The sequence below is a fragment of the Pinus tabuliformis genome, chromosome 4_2 (genome assembly GCF_031772625.1).
Source record: "Pinus tabuliformis cultivar Carrire ecotype Pingquan chromosome 4_2, CPIR1, whole genome shotgun sequence".
Taxonomy (NCBI): Eukaryota; Viridiplantae; Streptophyta; class Pinopsida; order Pinales; family Pinaceae; genus Pinus; species Pinus tabuliformis.
Genome location: NC_142304.1, coordinates 454,160,758 through 454,175,404, shown reverse-complemented (window position 1 = coordinate 454,175,404; position 14,647 = coordinate 454,160,758). Strand labels below are relative to the sequence as shown.

Genomic DNA, 14,647 nt, shown 5'->3' with positions numbered 1-14,647 from the left:
GACGAAAGATTCATTCCGGAAAAAGAGAAACAGCTGTATAAAGAAACTTTTCAAAGATACAAGGAAAAGAAGGGAGGATCCATAGAAAATAGATCAGATCAAGCAGGAAACCAGGAATCCCAAAGCTTAGAAGGGGACGGTAATGGCAAGGGTGGAAGAAAAAAAGGGAGACGAACGATAAGTGAATCGATCCAAGCAGTGGGAGAGATTCTAGTAAATTCAGGGAGGGTGATACCTCTGTCAGAGGTATTTCAACAAACTTCTAAAAGTTTCAAATGATTGTTACAAGCTGGAATATTAGGGGACTAAATAGTAAAGGGAAACAGAGATATTTGAAAGAAAGGGTGAAGAAAGATAAACCAAGCATCATGATAATTCAGGAAACGAAAATGGAATGGCAGCAGCTGGCAGAAATTATAAAGAAATTGAAATTAGGATACGAGGTTATGGCCCTGGATGCAGTAGCAACAGCCGGGGGTTTGGCTATTTTGTGGAACCCGGAGGAGGTAATTTTTGAAAACTGGTTTAGTCTTCCTAGAATCCTATCAGGTCTATTTAGATTAGTGGGGATGGGGGAAAGAATCCTTATCTCAGGAGTGTATGGGCCTCATATATATAGAGAACGGAAAGAATTCCTGAAGAATATTCAAACCATGAGAAGCTTAGTCCCGGAAACTCCTTGGATAATAGGAGGGGATTTCAATATGATCCGGGATCTAGGAGAAAAGAGAGGAGGAATAAGGAAAGAGGATCAGAACATGGAGGAGTTCAACGACCTGATTAGGGACCAGAGGTTAGTAGATATCCCTACAACTAATGGAATCCACACATGGAATAATAGAAGAGGAGGACAGAATCAAATCGCATCTAGACTGGATAGGTTCCTGCTATCAGAGCAAATTTTGAATCGCGATGTGTTTATTGAAGCAAAAATCCTTCCTAGCCTTGGTTCAGATCACTGGCCTATAAGATTAGATATTGATATTAAGAAGGTTAAGGGGAAGAAGCCCTTCAGGTTCGAATCTTTCTGGCTTAGAGACCCCCAATTCATAAAGAAGTTGGAAGAATGGTGGAATCAGAGTACTATCAGAGGCAAGGGGAAAATGCATACCATACAATTGAAGCTCAAAGAGATTAAAAAGAGAATAAAAGAATGGAATAGGGAAGAATTTGGGAACATTATGGAAGCAAAACAGAAATTAGAAGGAGAAATGGAAGAAATCCAGCAAAAAATAATCCTGGAGGGAAGGGATGAAGAGAAGAGTATGAAGGAAGGAAGAATAATAAGCCAGTTGGAAGAGAGAAGGAAACAGGAGGAGATACTGTGGAGACAAAAATCAAGGATAAAATGGTTAAGGGAAGGAGAAAGGGATACAAAATTCTTTCATCAAGCTATGGTCCAAAACAGACAGAGGAATAAGATTTTTTCTATCAAAAATGCAGAAGGAGAAAGAGTAATAGAACGGGAGGAGATAGAAAAGACTCTAGTTGATTACTATAAAGGGATCCTTACAAAAAACTAGAGGGATAGAGGAGAAGCAATAGACAATATATGCAAGGAGATACCAAGATTAGTAACAGAGGAGCAAAACAAAGCGTTAATGCGGGCAGTAACCATGGAAGAGTTAAAAGAGGTAGTGATGAATATGAGCAGGAACAAGGCACCAGGACCGGATGGGTATACAGTGGAATTCTTCCAGGCTAGTTTGCATTTTATAGGAAAGGAGATATTGGAGGCAGTTGAAGAATCAAGAATGAAACAACGAATATGGCCTGGAATAAACTCGACTTTTCTGACCCTGATCCCCAAAAGTAACAGTTCGGAGGAGCCACAGGGATTTAGACCTATAGCCCTATGCAATGTCATCTATAAGATTATATCCACTCTGATAGCGAAAATGCTGAAACCTCTCCTACCCAACATAATTTCTCCTGAGAAGACTAGCTTTGTGGAGGGCCGACAAATTTTGGATGGTATAGTGGTATCTCAGGAGGTGATTCATTCCCTAAATATGAAAAAACAGAAAGGGATGCTAATGAAGCTGGATTTATCTAAGGCCTATGATCGACTGAACTGGGACTACCTCAGAGCGATTCTGGGAGCTTATGGTTTTGAGAACAGGTGGATTGAATGGATATTCAGCATGATCTCTACCCCAAATTTCTCAATTTTGGTCAATGGTATACCTACGGGTACGTTTAATGCTACCAGGGGAATTAGGCAGGGGGACCCAATTTCCCCGTTTTTATTCATCTTGGCTGTGGAAGGCTTAAGTAGAAAACTCAAAAAGGAAGTAAGAGAAAAGAAAATCAAAGGAATCAGGTTGTGGGGGAACAATCTGACCATCACACATCAACAGTTTGTTGATGATGTGATGCTATTTGGAGAAGCGTCGCTCAAGGAGGTGAGAAATTTCAAGAGGGTCTTAGATGTCTTTATGAGGGCATCAGGCATGGAGATAAACAAAGATAAATCCTGTACATTCATATTTAATTCGCCAGATTCTATTAAAGCTCATTTAACTAGAATACTAGGTTTTAGACAGGGAGAGTTACCTACTAAATATTTGGGTATCCAACTGGATATAAATCCTAATCGGATGAAAAATTGGCAGAGTATGTTGGAAAAAATCAAGAAAAGATTAGCCAGTTGGTCTTTCAGATCGATGAATATCGCAAGCAGAATTGTCCTATTAAAATCGGTCTTATTATCTATACCTATATACCCCTTGTCTATTATGGCCGCCCCCAAAGGAGTTTTCTCCAAAATGAGGGAGATTTTGGGGAAATTTTTATGGGGGGGTCCCAAGCAACAGAGGAAATGGACTCTGGTCTCATGGAAGAATGTAATCAAGAGGAAAGAGGAAGGAGGCCTGGGAGTGAGAGATCCGGAAATTTTGAATAAGGTTCTAGGGGCGAAGCTATGGTGGAGATGGGTCCAGGGGGGAAACGATGTGTGGAAAAAAATATGGAATCAAAAATATGACATGCCTGATACAACTGAAGGGCGTTTAAGAGTAGAGGAAACCCCAAGAGGATCGGAAATTTGGGAACTAGCAATCAGAAATAGGGATATAGTTAAGAACCTTGCTTTGTGGGAAATCCAAGAGGGAAGCTCAACAAGATTTTGGGAGGAAGGATGGCAACAGCGTGACAAACTGGAAAGAATCCAAATTCTTCATGAAGTTCAAGAAAAAGCGAAAAGGGCAGGATTGGAATATGTGAGGGACTACTGGAAAAGAGAAGAATTAAATGACATATGGAGAGCCTGGAGAAGGCCAGAAGAATGGGATGAGAATATAAATCAGGAGGCAGAGCAACTGTATACCAAAGAAATAGAATCGAGAAAAATCAAAATCAGAGTGGGTAAGGATATTCTTAGATGGGGTAAAGCGATGAAAGGCATTTTCACGGTGAAAGAAGCATACTACTGGGCAACGAAAGAGGAAAGAGAGGAGGGATCAATGGAGTGGAAAAAGATTTGGGAAGGAAAATGGTGGCCAAAAATAACATTTTTTGCATGGTTGGTGAGCAGAGGAAGGATCCTGACATGGGATAATATTCAGAAAAGAGGAATGAATGGACCCTCAAGATGCAGTCTCTGCAGCAAGGAAATAGAAACTCAGGAGCACTTACTGAACAAATGTTCATATGCTCAGAGCTTGTGGGAGGAAATTAGGGTGCTCTTTGGTATGACAAAAAGGGATCCAGACAGCATCAGGAATACTCTGATACAATGGGGAAAGGGGAATTTCCAAAGCAAAGTTGTAAGAAGAATATGGAACTTGGCGGTAGGTTTCGTAATATGGTCGATTTGGAAAGAGCGAAATCGAAGAGTCTTTAGGGATAAAAGCTGTCAAGAATCGAGAATTTGGGATGAAATATGCAGGTCAATTAAAGAAACTGTTTCTTCAGAAGTATGGGAGGAAGAAGATTGGAAGTTGAATCCGGAAGAGCAAAGAATAGTCTCAAAACTGAGCATGGAATTTAAGATGGTCTACCCCAATACAGAGAGGAGGAACAGAACTAGCATGCAGAGCCCCAACTATTTCAGACTTCCTGGGGATCAACGGATTAAATTAAACTTCGATGGGGCCTCAAAGGGTAACCTAGGACAAGCAGGTCTGGGAGGCATCTTCAGAGATAGCAGAGGCAATACAAGGTGGGTGTTTGCCGAATGGGGAGGGGAAATGACGAATAACGAAGCGGAGTTGTGGGCGGTGCATCAAGGTCTCCGGATAGCAGTTAGAAACGGTTACATGAACCTTGAAATCGAAGGAGATTCCCAAATTACGATAGAAATGTTAAGGAAATTAAGGGATGGTAGAAGATGGGATCAGGTAACGAACAGCTGGAGGATAGCAGGGATAATCCAGGATATTGAGGGGCTGCTGAGTAGGATCGAATACACAATAATTAACCACGTATTGAGAACAGGGAATCGCGCAACAGATCTATTGGCCAATTGGGGAAGTGGAGGATCGAACAGGACAATGGATGGCAGCTGGACATCATTAAAGGATGATCCAAGCTGGATCGAGTTAAATAATATACTAAATCAGGACTATAATGAAGTGATCGCACAGGAAAGAAACAATTAGCCGCCTCCCGGTTATGGGAAGGAGGAGAAACGACATGTTAATCAATGCTCGGACAGAGCGTATGCAGGAACAAGCATACGAAGATCAAGTCATAAAGGTCGGGATCAATCAAACAATGGGAAAGTTGAGCACCCCTAGGAGAGAGGTGGGAAAGGTACCGAGAAGGGGAGGTGGAACTGTCAGAGAGACAGAGATCGCTAGCCCTCATGATAGGGAAAATAGGACAGCTGGAAGAACAAATGAAAAGAATATTGATGAGGAGAATAGGCAGCAACGATGCTTTAAGAAGAAAAGGTGGCAAAGCAGGGGTAATAAAGGAGCAGCATGTAATAGGATGACGCAAAGAGAGAAATTAGGAGCGAGCCAAGGCCAAGTGAGGTGGAGAATTTGGAATTTGCAGCAGACGAAGGACAGTCGGAGAAAACAAAAGAGGGAAAGGAAAATGGCAGAGAACCAAGAAAGGAGAGTAGGAAGGTGGACGAGAAGTAAGGCGGTAGCTCCAGAAGAGAAAGGAAAAAGTATAGCAGAGGAAGCTCCGCAGAAGGTCTTTCTAACAATCCCGGACGAGTCAGAGGAAGAATTTGATATTCGGAATTACATTATAGAAGAAGGGCCAGGACGTGCGACGGTTGGAAAGGAAAGTAAGACGGAGGGGAACCAGACTAGGACAAGAAGCCGAGAAGACGAGGAAGATGACCAGGAAGAAGGAGAAGGAGAGGAGTATGGTAGAAGAGCAAGGAGCAGGGAGCAGAGTAATGCGAGGACCAGACGAGGGAGAAGCCAGTGAGGCGAGAGGCAGGAAAAGAGGTAAGAAGGATATGAGAAAGAAGCTACAGGAAGCAGAGGAGGCCTATTACCACGATACTAACCCGAATATCAGAAGGATAATTGATCACTTAGAGGAGGAAGCCCTGCAGGAGCCTTCAGATCCCGAGATGGAAGATTGGGAGAGGTTACTCCCGGATCCGGGGCATACGAGGGGGAGAATGTCCCTTTACAAACAATCTCTACATGTTTACTGGGGAATGAAATGGTTACTGGCCAAAGAAATGGAGCAGGTGGCCATGGAAATGGCCGAACTGTCCCAAGGAATCCCCACCCTGAAAAAAGAACTGAAGAATATTCAGGTCACCCTACTCATGCAGGACAGGAAAATGGATGAGATTCAGCAGATGCTTCAAGCGGGCGGATTGGGAGTCAAGCTAGAGAAGGAGCCAGAGCCTGGCACAATGAACCAGTAGAAGAAGGTGTCGCTGCAAGGAGGTTTTTATAAAAATCTCCATTTTGATTTTTGTATTGTTAGATGTTATTTTTGCAGAGAAAAAACAGTTTGAATAGAGGTAGAATAGAGGTGTATTTAGCTTGGGTAGACAGACTGATAATATACTTTTTTTGGTTGGCTTTTAAAAACTTCAGATGGTCAAGAGACCCGGTTTCCCTTAAGGGCGGGTTGAGACCTGCATATCTATGTACTGTTTTTAATTTTTGATAATGGAAAAAAAGAGTACCGCCTCAGCTTACAAAAAAAAAACAATTCCAATTGGATGGAATTTAGAGGTAGACTGGAAATGTGGATCAAAAAATGAATCTATTAGCGCAACATTGTTTTTTCTTACCCAAAGGACCAAGTAGTTCAATCTAAAACCAACTAGGTGGACTTTGCATCTATCTACACATGATGCATCAAGTTTCTCTAATAACTACCAATATATACTACCATCCTATTACTTTTTCATTTCAATTATCTTATGTTATTCTTTTCTATATTACATCTATGCAGGGAGGGCCCTTAGCCAAGTTATGGTCTATAAAATCAAATATTTTTAACAATGAATATTTATTTGTGACAAAACAATTAATGTCATGCTACTAGTGTGGTTTTCAATGGAAGGAAACGAGAATCAACAAAACCCTTATCATATGTATTTGTTTTTTACTGACTTAACATAAAAATACCTTAACCAACAATTTTAAAAAATGCATCAAATATCATAATGAAGTATTATTATATATATATATATATATATATATATATATATATATATATAAGAATAAAACTAAATCCATAAAATTAAAAGAATATATATTTCCATAATTAACCAATATTTATAAAAGCAATATTTATTCCATATTCCTAAAAAGAAAATCAATAAAACTATATCTATATCTATATATATATATATATATATATATATATATATATATATATATATATATATATATATATATATATATATATATCTTGATATTGTACATTATAAACAATTTTTTGTAAAACAAGTTCATAATTTTATTAAAATAACAAGAAAATAAAAAAAATTATGAAGAATTTAATAAATGGTGATTGGGTGTATTGTTAATGGAATGTCCCATGTTAACATCATTGATTCAAAACACATGAATTGCCTAGCTCACTTAACTAAAAAGTAAACATAAAAAACATGTAGAAATAAAATGAAAGATATAACTCATTTTATAACAACTTAAATACAAAACATACTTATAATTTTATTAAAATAATAAAAAATTAAAAATAAACATCAAAAATTACTAACAAATAATTTAACTGTTAATCTCTATTATTTAAAATATCTTATAAATTATGAAAGACACATATATATAAATATCATAACATCCCTGATCAAATTTACTAAAGCCATTGAAATCTAAAATGTATATTAAAGATAAATATCATATTCATTTTTGTATTCATAAATATTTGTTTCTGAAGTTATAAAAATGCTAAAACCATTACCTATGCATTATTTCCAGTCCTCCCACAAGCACACTTCTTGCAAAATCCACATCACTCTTTAGATCAACAGTAACTTTAAATGTTACAAAATTGATAATTCCTCCCTCCTTGAACAATATTCTAACTTCCAATTTATAGTAACTATCAATATACTCTATCCAAGCTAAAGTGGCATTTTCCATCATCATGGTAATCAAATGCACACCTTACACCTTTAATGGCATATCCTAAGACATGTCAATTTAAATGGATTTCACAAGAGCTTACTTAAATGGAGTTCATGCAAGTTCACTCTTTCAGGGTAACTTAATAGCTATGTAAAAGACAAATGTATGCCAACCTTCCAAAATTTTCTTAAAAGACCTTATTACCTATCATCCCAATTACAGAATCTTGTGTGACATCTCCAAATATATTTATGAAGTCTTGGTCACATATCCTCTAATCCATGGAGAGACTGTCCATTTCTGGTTTTCCTTAAAATTTTGGTGAAGTCCTGATTACTTATCATCAAGTGACAGTTTATCTCTGGTATTCTTTTCACTACGTATTGTACTGACAGTTTGAAGGATAGTAATAGTTTCCTCAATGTAACATTGGTGAAAATACTTGTGGTTTATATTGTTTTTTCTCTACTTCCCTTGGTAATGTTGTCTTTCATTTTTTGGCCATTACTTAGCCTTATCATAAGATTATTTGTTTATTATCAATGACACTATAATATTTGAAATCATGATCAGATTTCTCATCCAGATTAGGGGAAGAAACCAAGAAGTGAGATTGTCTTCACATAAAACTATCTCTTTTCCACATTGAAGTAGTATTTGTATTGCATATACAGTTGATTACTTACTTTTTTCATGGTCAATGAAGGTTGCTAATTTGGAATGAATCTAAGAAGAGTGAGGAAACAATGTAGTCCATCTTTTCATCTGTATTTTTATGTCTTAAGTGCTCTAGATGTGTATATGAGATAGTATAGTTATTTTCTGTAGATCAACAAATTGTATAGCCATTATCAATAACTTTGTAAAGGAAGCACCTGGTTTCCATGGAAGCAATCTAGAATTTTTTGTTATTTTATTTACTTCTTACATTTTTCTCAGTCAAAATTATTTAGATTTATGGGTTAGTGTTGTTCATCGCAATATATTTCTTGGGATTTTAATTTTGATCTATATAATATATATAATTTAAGTGTCCCAAGGTTTGTTCACAGTTCTTAATAGTGTTGTACATTTAAAAATTCCTTTTAAAATACTAAATTCACAATTGAACCAAAAATTGAATCAAGAAATTGAAGGAGAAATGGAAAAAACCCTAATGGTTAGATTTCTCCATTAACATATCTACTCCATAGTTACCAAATTTTCCGGAATTAGGGCATGAACATTAGAAATTCGTTAATATGATTCGAATATTGAATGACTTATTGAAATTTGAGTGGGTTCATCAAAGTGGTTCCATTCAAGCACCTCCTCAATGAAAGAAATACTTGTAACTTAAGATTTCTTTCTAAGGAGTTAGGAATGCTTAAGTGCTTAATTAGACATTTCGGTGAGAGACAAAACTCTTAGGTATGCTTTGGTTATGTCAAGGTGTGGTGCTCAGGATTCATGGACAATATATAATTTTAAGGCATAAACACATATAGATAATTATGTGATGTTTATATTTGACTAAGAGGATAAAACTCAAAAAAATGATGTACAATATAGCAATAATACACAATAATAGAAAAGTAAAGTAGAGTAACAACATGTTGTAAAACAAGCTAAAAATAGGGGATGCACAATCAGATTAGAAATATTACTCTTTGATTGATTGTGCAAATAAAAATTTCGTATTAGGATTTCATGGGAGAAAATTGAGGTCAACGTTGAAGTGGGAAAATTGGTTCAAGCAAACTTAAGGAAATAGATATTTCCAAAACATCAATATATCTACTAGAAGTTGAGGAATAATGGACCATAAAAAATCTTGAGGAAGATTTTGTCTAGTGTCTATAAATTGAGATACCTTATAATATTGAGATTCCTCCAATATTTAATATGTGATATTTGTACCCTTACAAGCAACCTAAATATGACAAGGAGGATAGTTAGCAGAGGATTTAGTGGAAATTCTAGTTACCCACGTCTAAGAAATTACAAATGAAGAGATGACCCTTGACCACAGGATTACCAAGATGACTAGGAAGAGGAACTACACTTAATACTAGGTTAAACGGAAGAGATGTCGAAAGAATATGCTACCTAGATGAATGTTAGAGATCGAGAATCATGGTTAAACTATAAAAATTATGGATTGCCATGATGATGAGGAAGAGGAACTACACTGAATACTAGGTTAAATGGAAGAGACGTTGAAAGAATATGCTATCTAGATGAATGCAAGAGATCGAGAATCATGGTTAAACTATAAAAATTCTCATGGATAGGATTCCATGAGAAATTTCGTTCTAAGCGGGTTTGATGCAAGAGGATCTGAAGAAAAAAAATTCTCTCTCTTTCTTCCTTTTCCCATGATGGAAACTCCATGTGTATATTTACTTGAGATAATTTTTTTATTTTTCTTATATGTTCCTTATGGGACAATTTGACCTAGTTAATTAGCTGAATTTCTTGAAAAATTTGAAACATCATAGTAGGAGCGGCAATGCTAGAAAGTAGCCTTTGTTTTCCTGTTATATCATATGTTCCTCTTTTGTTAAAGTGTAGCTAGTAATCTCTTCCAAGGACAAGAATACAATGCAATGGAACAATTATGTTAACATTATTCAAACTCTGTAATATTCTTTATGAACGAATTTAATATTATCATCTTTTTTTATCATTGCCAATTTCCCTTCCTACTTGTTGCAATCAATTGAGTTCTAACGAATATGTAAACTCGTGCTTCACTTAACTAATTTGAGGTTGGTCAAAAATGTTTTGGGAGACTTTAGGATACCTCCCACCTGATTTTCTTCGATATCTCGACACAAGTGTTCAAGAGAAATCGTTAGACCAAATTTTAGGTATGTGTTTCAAAACCCACTGGGAGGTTGGAGATACGAGGTAATCCTTATTGAACTTAGGGTCAAAGTCATGTTAGGGGTATTTGGAATTGGTCTGAATAAAATTAGAGTTTAATGATTATTTTCATAATAGAATGGTGGATGAAATATTAGAGGTTGGTCAAATAACCGACAACAGATTTGGGTGTTATAACAAAAATTGGTTTGAAATTTTCCTTTCTTTCCCCCCACCCTCGCCACCCCTTGGTTACGTAATGGGATAGAAACTCCTCTAGTCAATGGTTTTTTCTAGATCAACAAGCTGAACCTCGACCATTAATAAATAACATGATTCCATGTCCCTCCAACCACCCCACTGACTAAAGGGTTCACCCCCATCATGGTGACGGTGGATCATTAGATCCAATCGCCTTGTAATCACACTCTCAAAACCAAAATGATCAATAGATGAGGGAAGCGCTGAAAGAATTGGGTCTCATGGAATAGACATAGGATTGTGTGCTGGTCGATGAGCATTAAGGTGCCACAAGGAGAGAACAAAAATGGTTTGATGTGTCATTTGTAAAAAAATTGTACAATTAAAGAGTAGGAGAGTGCGGGCTCCAAATTATTTACAAATATCTTCCTCTCTATGTTTACCATATTGATTTATAATTGGCATTAGTACTGTAGAGTATTCGAAACATAAAGAAATTCAGGACAATTCTAATTTATTTTCACATTTCACATGAAAATAATGTATCACTAGATTAGTAATCCATATTTGACTACATGGAACACAATTTGGACTATAAATTTTTAAGGTAAGGGTTACTTGCAACTAGTCTATTTATTTAGTTTTGAAAATTTGATTTCTCAAGTTCGTACTATAATAATTTATGGTAAAGAGTAATTATAACTAATCCTTTGAATTAGGTTTCAAAATCCCATGTTTCAACCAATTAGTGTATGGAGTGTTGCATGTTAACAATTTTCACATTTTACATGACCATAATGTAGTGGTGGATTGTCAATCTAATTTTTGTTACATGGAAAATATTTTGGACTATAATCCTTATGGTAAGGAATACTTATAACTAGTCCCTTGAATTAATTTTGAAAATCCCATGTTTCAACTAATTAGTGCAATGAATGTTGCATGTAATCCAACTAATTAGCACATGGAGTGTTGCATGTCATTGTGTCTGCCCATAGAAACTACTTATGCCATAAGAATTCTCCACTATTTTTGCACATCGATGTCCACTTCCACATTGTCTAATGTATACTTGGTTCAAGTGCAATGTAATAGAGGTGGGATAATGGACAAAGTATGTTAGTTAAGAAGCGAGAAGATTGGAGATCCATGTTTGGTTGAGAATTTCTATGCTTTTGGCAATCCATTTCTTAGTTTTTCTGGTTTTATTACTTCGATACATCAATGGATTTTTCTTGGCCTGTTAGGTTTGAATTTCATAACAATCCTTTCAAGGCCTCGAAATGTAGTAAGTGTAACATACCTCAAGTTCATACGGAATTATTTGTTTTTCATGAAATGATTCTTGGCTATAATCAATTAGTGACAACATATTTCTAGATAAGATATCTTTATATTATCTATATATTAAAATTTTCATCTATTTCTTCTAATAACTTTATTTATTTATCTATTATTTTTTATTGCTACCCACCATTCCAATTAATCAGTACTTCTTTGTTCTTTCCTACTAGCCTATTGTCTCTCAACAATAGATATAACCTCTAGTATTTAATAATTGTTGTTCACTTATTCCTTCAAGGTGACATATAGATCTTTTTATATGTAAAACTATAACACAACAACTATATTTATATTGGGACTATTTCCTACGTTTATTCGTTCAACCATCAAAAGTATGGTTAGAAATCTCAACATTTCATAATATGAACTTTATTACCTTTCATACATTTTAACTATACGTATGAATACTGCCAAACCTTATGTTGTCCTCTTTCATAACTATATAGTATTTACCCCTTGCATATATTTATCTCATGGTGATATGTTTATTCAATTTGTATTTATTGGCGTTCACGTAGATTCGTCAAAGTATTGATATTTATTTAAGTTTAAGAGAATGTGGGATGGTTGTACCCCACATGGGATTATTTATACACTTGGCAAGATGGAATGAATCCATCCTAGATATCACCACGTGAATTGCACATGGGGTTCTGTCATTTCCATTTTTCACAGTCGATTAAATCATAGGATCCAACGGTTAAGGATAGTCAGGGTTATCAAAATGAGTACCCTACCCTTTTCACTCATTGTCTTTAACATTTCTTTTGTCTTCCGCATTTGACTAGAGCGCTGCTATCTTTATGCCCATTACGCTTCAATTCATTTGCGATCCTATGCTCACTACAACTGGTATTATGGTTTGGAATCCATATGGAGATGATGCTCCTTGTATATATTTCTTTATTAAGTGATTTTTCAATAAAACTGAGTTTCGGTTTCAAGTCTACCATCCAATTCGTACGTATTTATTATTTCTTGGGTTTTAACAGGTATGCGAAATCTTTACAGGAATTGTTACATTCTAGGAGAAATATTGGGGTTTCGAAATAAACTCCAATTTCAAAGACACGCCGATTTTCAATTAATCCATTATGGTTTGGCTATTCGTTTTCCAGGGACTGAGATGTTCTTTGTATTGTTCATCTAGTTGTTTAAAGTTCTGGACTATTCCTTTTTCATCACTATGAACTTACATAAGACAATTTTCATGATTCATTTTGTATTACATAAGACAATTTTCATGATTCATTTGGTATTTTAGTCTTGCATGAAAACTGTCTTTGGACAATCTCATTTTTTTTCAAAGAATTTGGGTTTCTTATTTTCTTTTCTAATCCGCTGGTTATTCATATTTTTATAACTTTGGATACTCACTATTATAGAACCGTGAATTTTTTTTACAGGAATTGTTACATTCTAGGAGAAATATTGCGGTTTCGAAATAAACTCCAATTTCAAAGACACGCTGATTTTCAATTAATCCATTATGGTTTGGCTATTCGTTTTCCAGGTACTGAGATGTTCTTTGTATTGTTCATCTAGTTGTTTAAAGTGCTGGACTATTCCTTTTTCATCACTATGAACTTACATAAGACAATTTTCATAATTCATTTGGTATTTTAGTCTTGCATGAAAACTGTCTTTGGACAATCTCATTTTTTTTCAAAGAATTTGGGTTTCTTATTTTCTTTTCTAATCCCCTTGTAATTCATATTTTTATAACTTTGGATACTTACTGTTATAGAACCGTGATCTTCTTTTACTTGGGTTGGTATTAGAATTCGATGTTCACCACTTTTAATGTTTATTTTTCCTATCCCTTTACAATTACAATTTTATTTTATTTTATTTTTTTAGAGTTAATGATTGAAAATGGCTATTTTTTCTCTTAATTAACTTTAAAGTTCCTCATTCATATTTTTATTTGGTTATTCATTTTATTTCCTCATTCCTATTTTTATTTGGTTATTCATTTCATTTCCTTTGTGTCTCTTACTTAATCTTCTACAATTTTCAATTTGTTTCATGTGGGATTTGGTGTCAAGGTAATCTCGACTTCCCTCGAGAGTACTCTTTGTCTTTTTCCACACTTTGACTCCACGTGTGTTGCTCTACAGGTTATTTTCTCCGCCAAACATCATAATTTACGTGATTGACCTAAGACTCATGTTTTTTAAAAGTTTATGGTTTCTACAACCTCATAGGGTTCCCATTTTACTTTCTTAATCTTTGGTTTGAATCCTACCAGGGTCATTATAATTACTATGGCGTCGAACTTAATTAGTTGTATGGATAATTTCTTTGTGCGATAAACATTTATATGAAAATTTTCATCGATCCTTCTCTTATATATATATATTATATATATATATATATATATATTGAAGTCATAGAAGGTGACTTTTCCTTTGTAACATAGTCATGAAATGTGTAGATATATTGGTAGAACTACTTTCAACTCATTACATCGGTATATGTATATGAATTTCATTTAGTCTTTGTAATATGACTTCTCAAGAGGTTAGCGTTATAAAATTGTATACTTCTTTTTTATTTCAAAGACTGTCTAACTTTTTTTGTAAATTTTAAAAAAGTAAGTGACATATCATCATTTTCTTATTTTACATACAATTTATCCAATTCCCCCTAGGGGTTGTTAATTGGGAATGTATACCACTTTGATAAACTTCTTTATATACTTCATGAGTCTACTTGCTTATGTAGTTTTT

General features: G+C 35.2%; 1 protein-coding gene across 1 annotated transcript; it reads left to right on the top strand.

The window, feature by feature from the left end:
- The first annotated feature begins 389 nt into the window (after nucleotides 1-389).
- On the top strand, nucleotides 390-1,523 carry LOC149169922 (uncharacterized). The gene has a single exon (XM_089425386.1). The coding sequence runs from the start codon at nucleotides 390-392 to the stop codon at nucleotides 1,521-1,523; it is 1,134 nt and encodes a 377-aa protein (XP_089281512.1).
- Nucleotides 1,524-14,647: the final 13,124 nt, after the last annotated feature.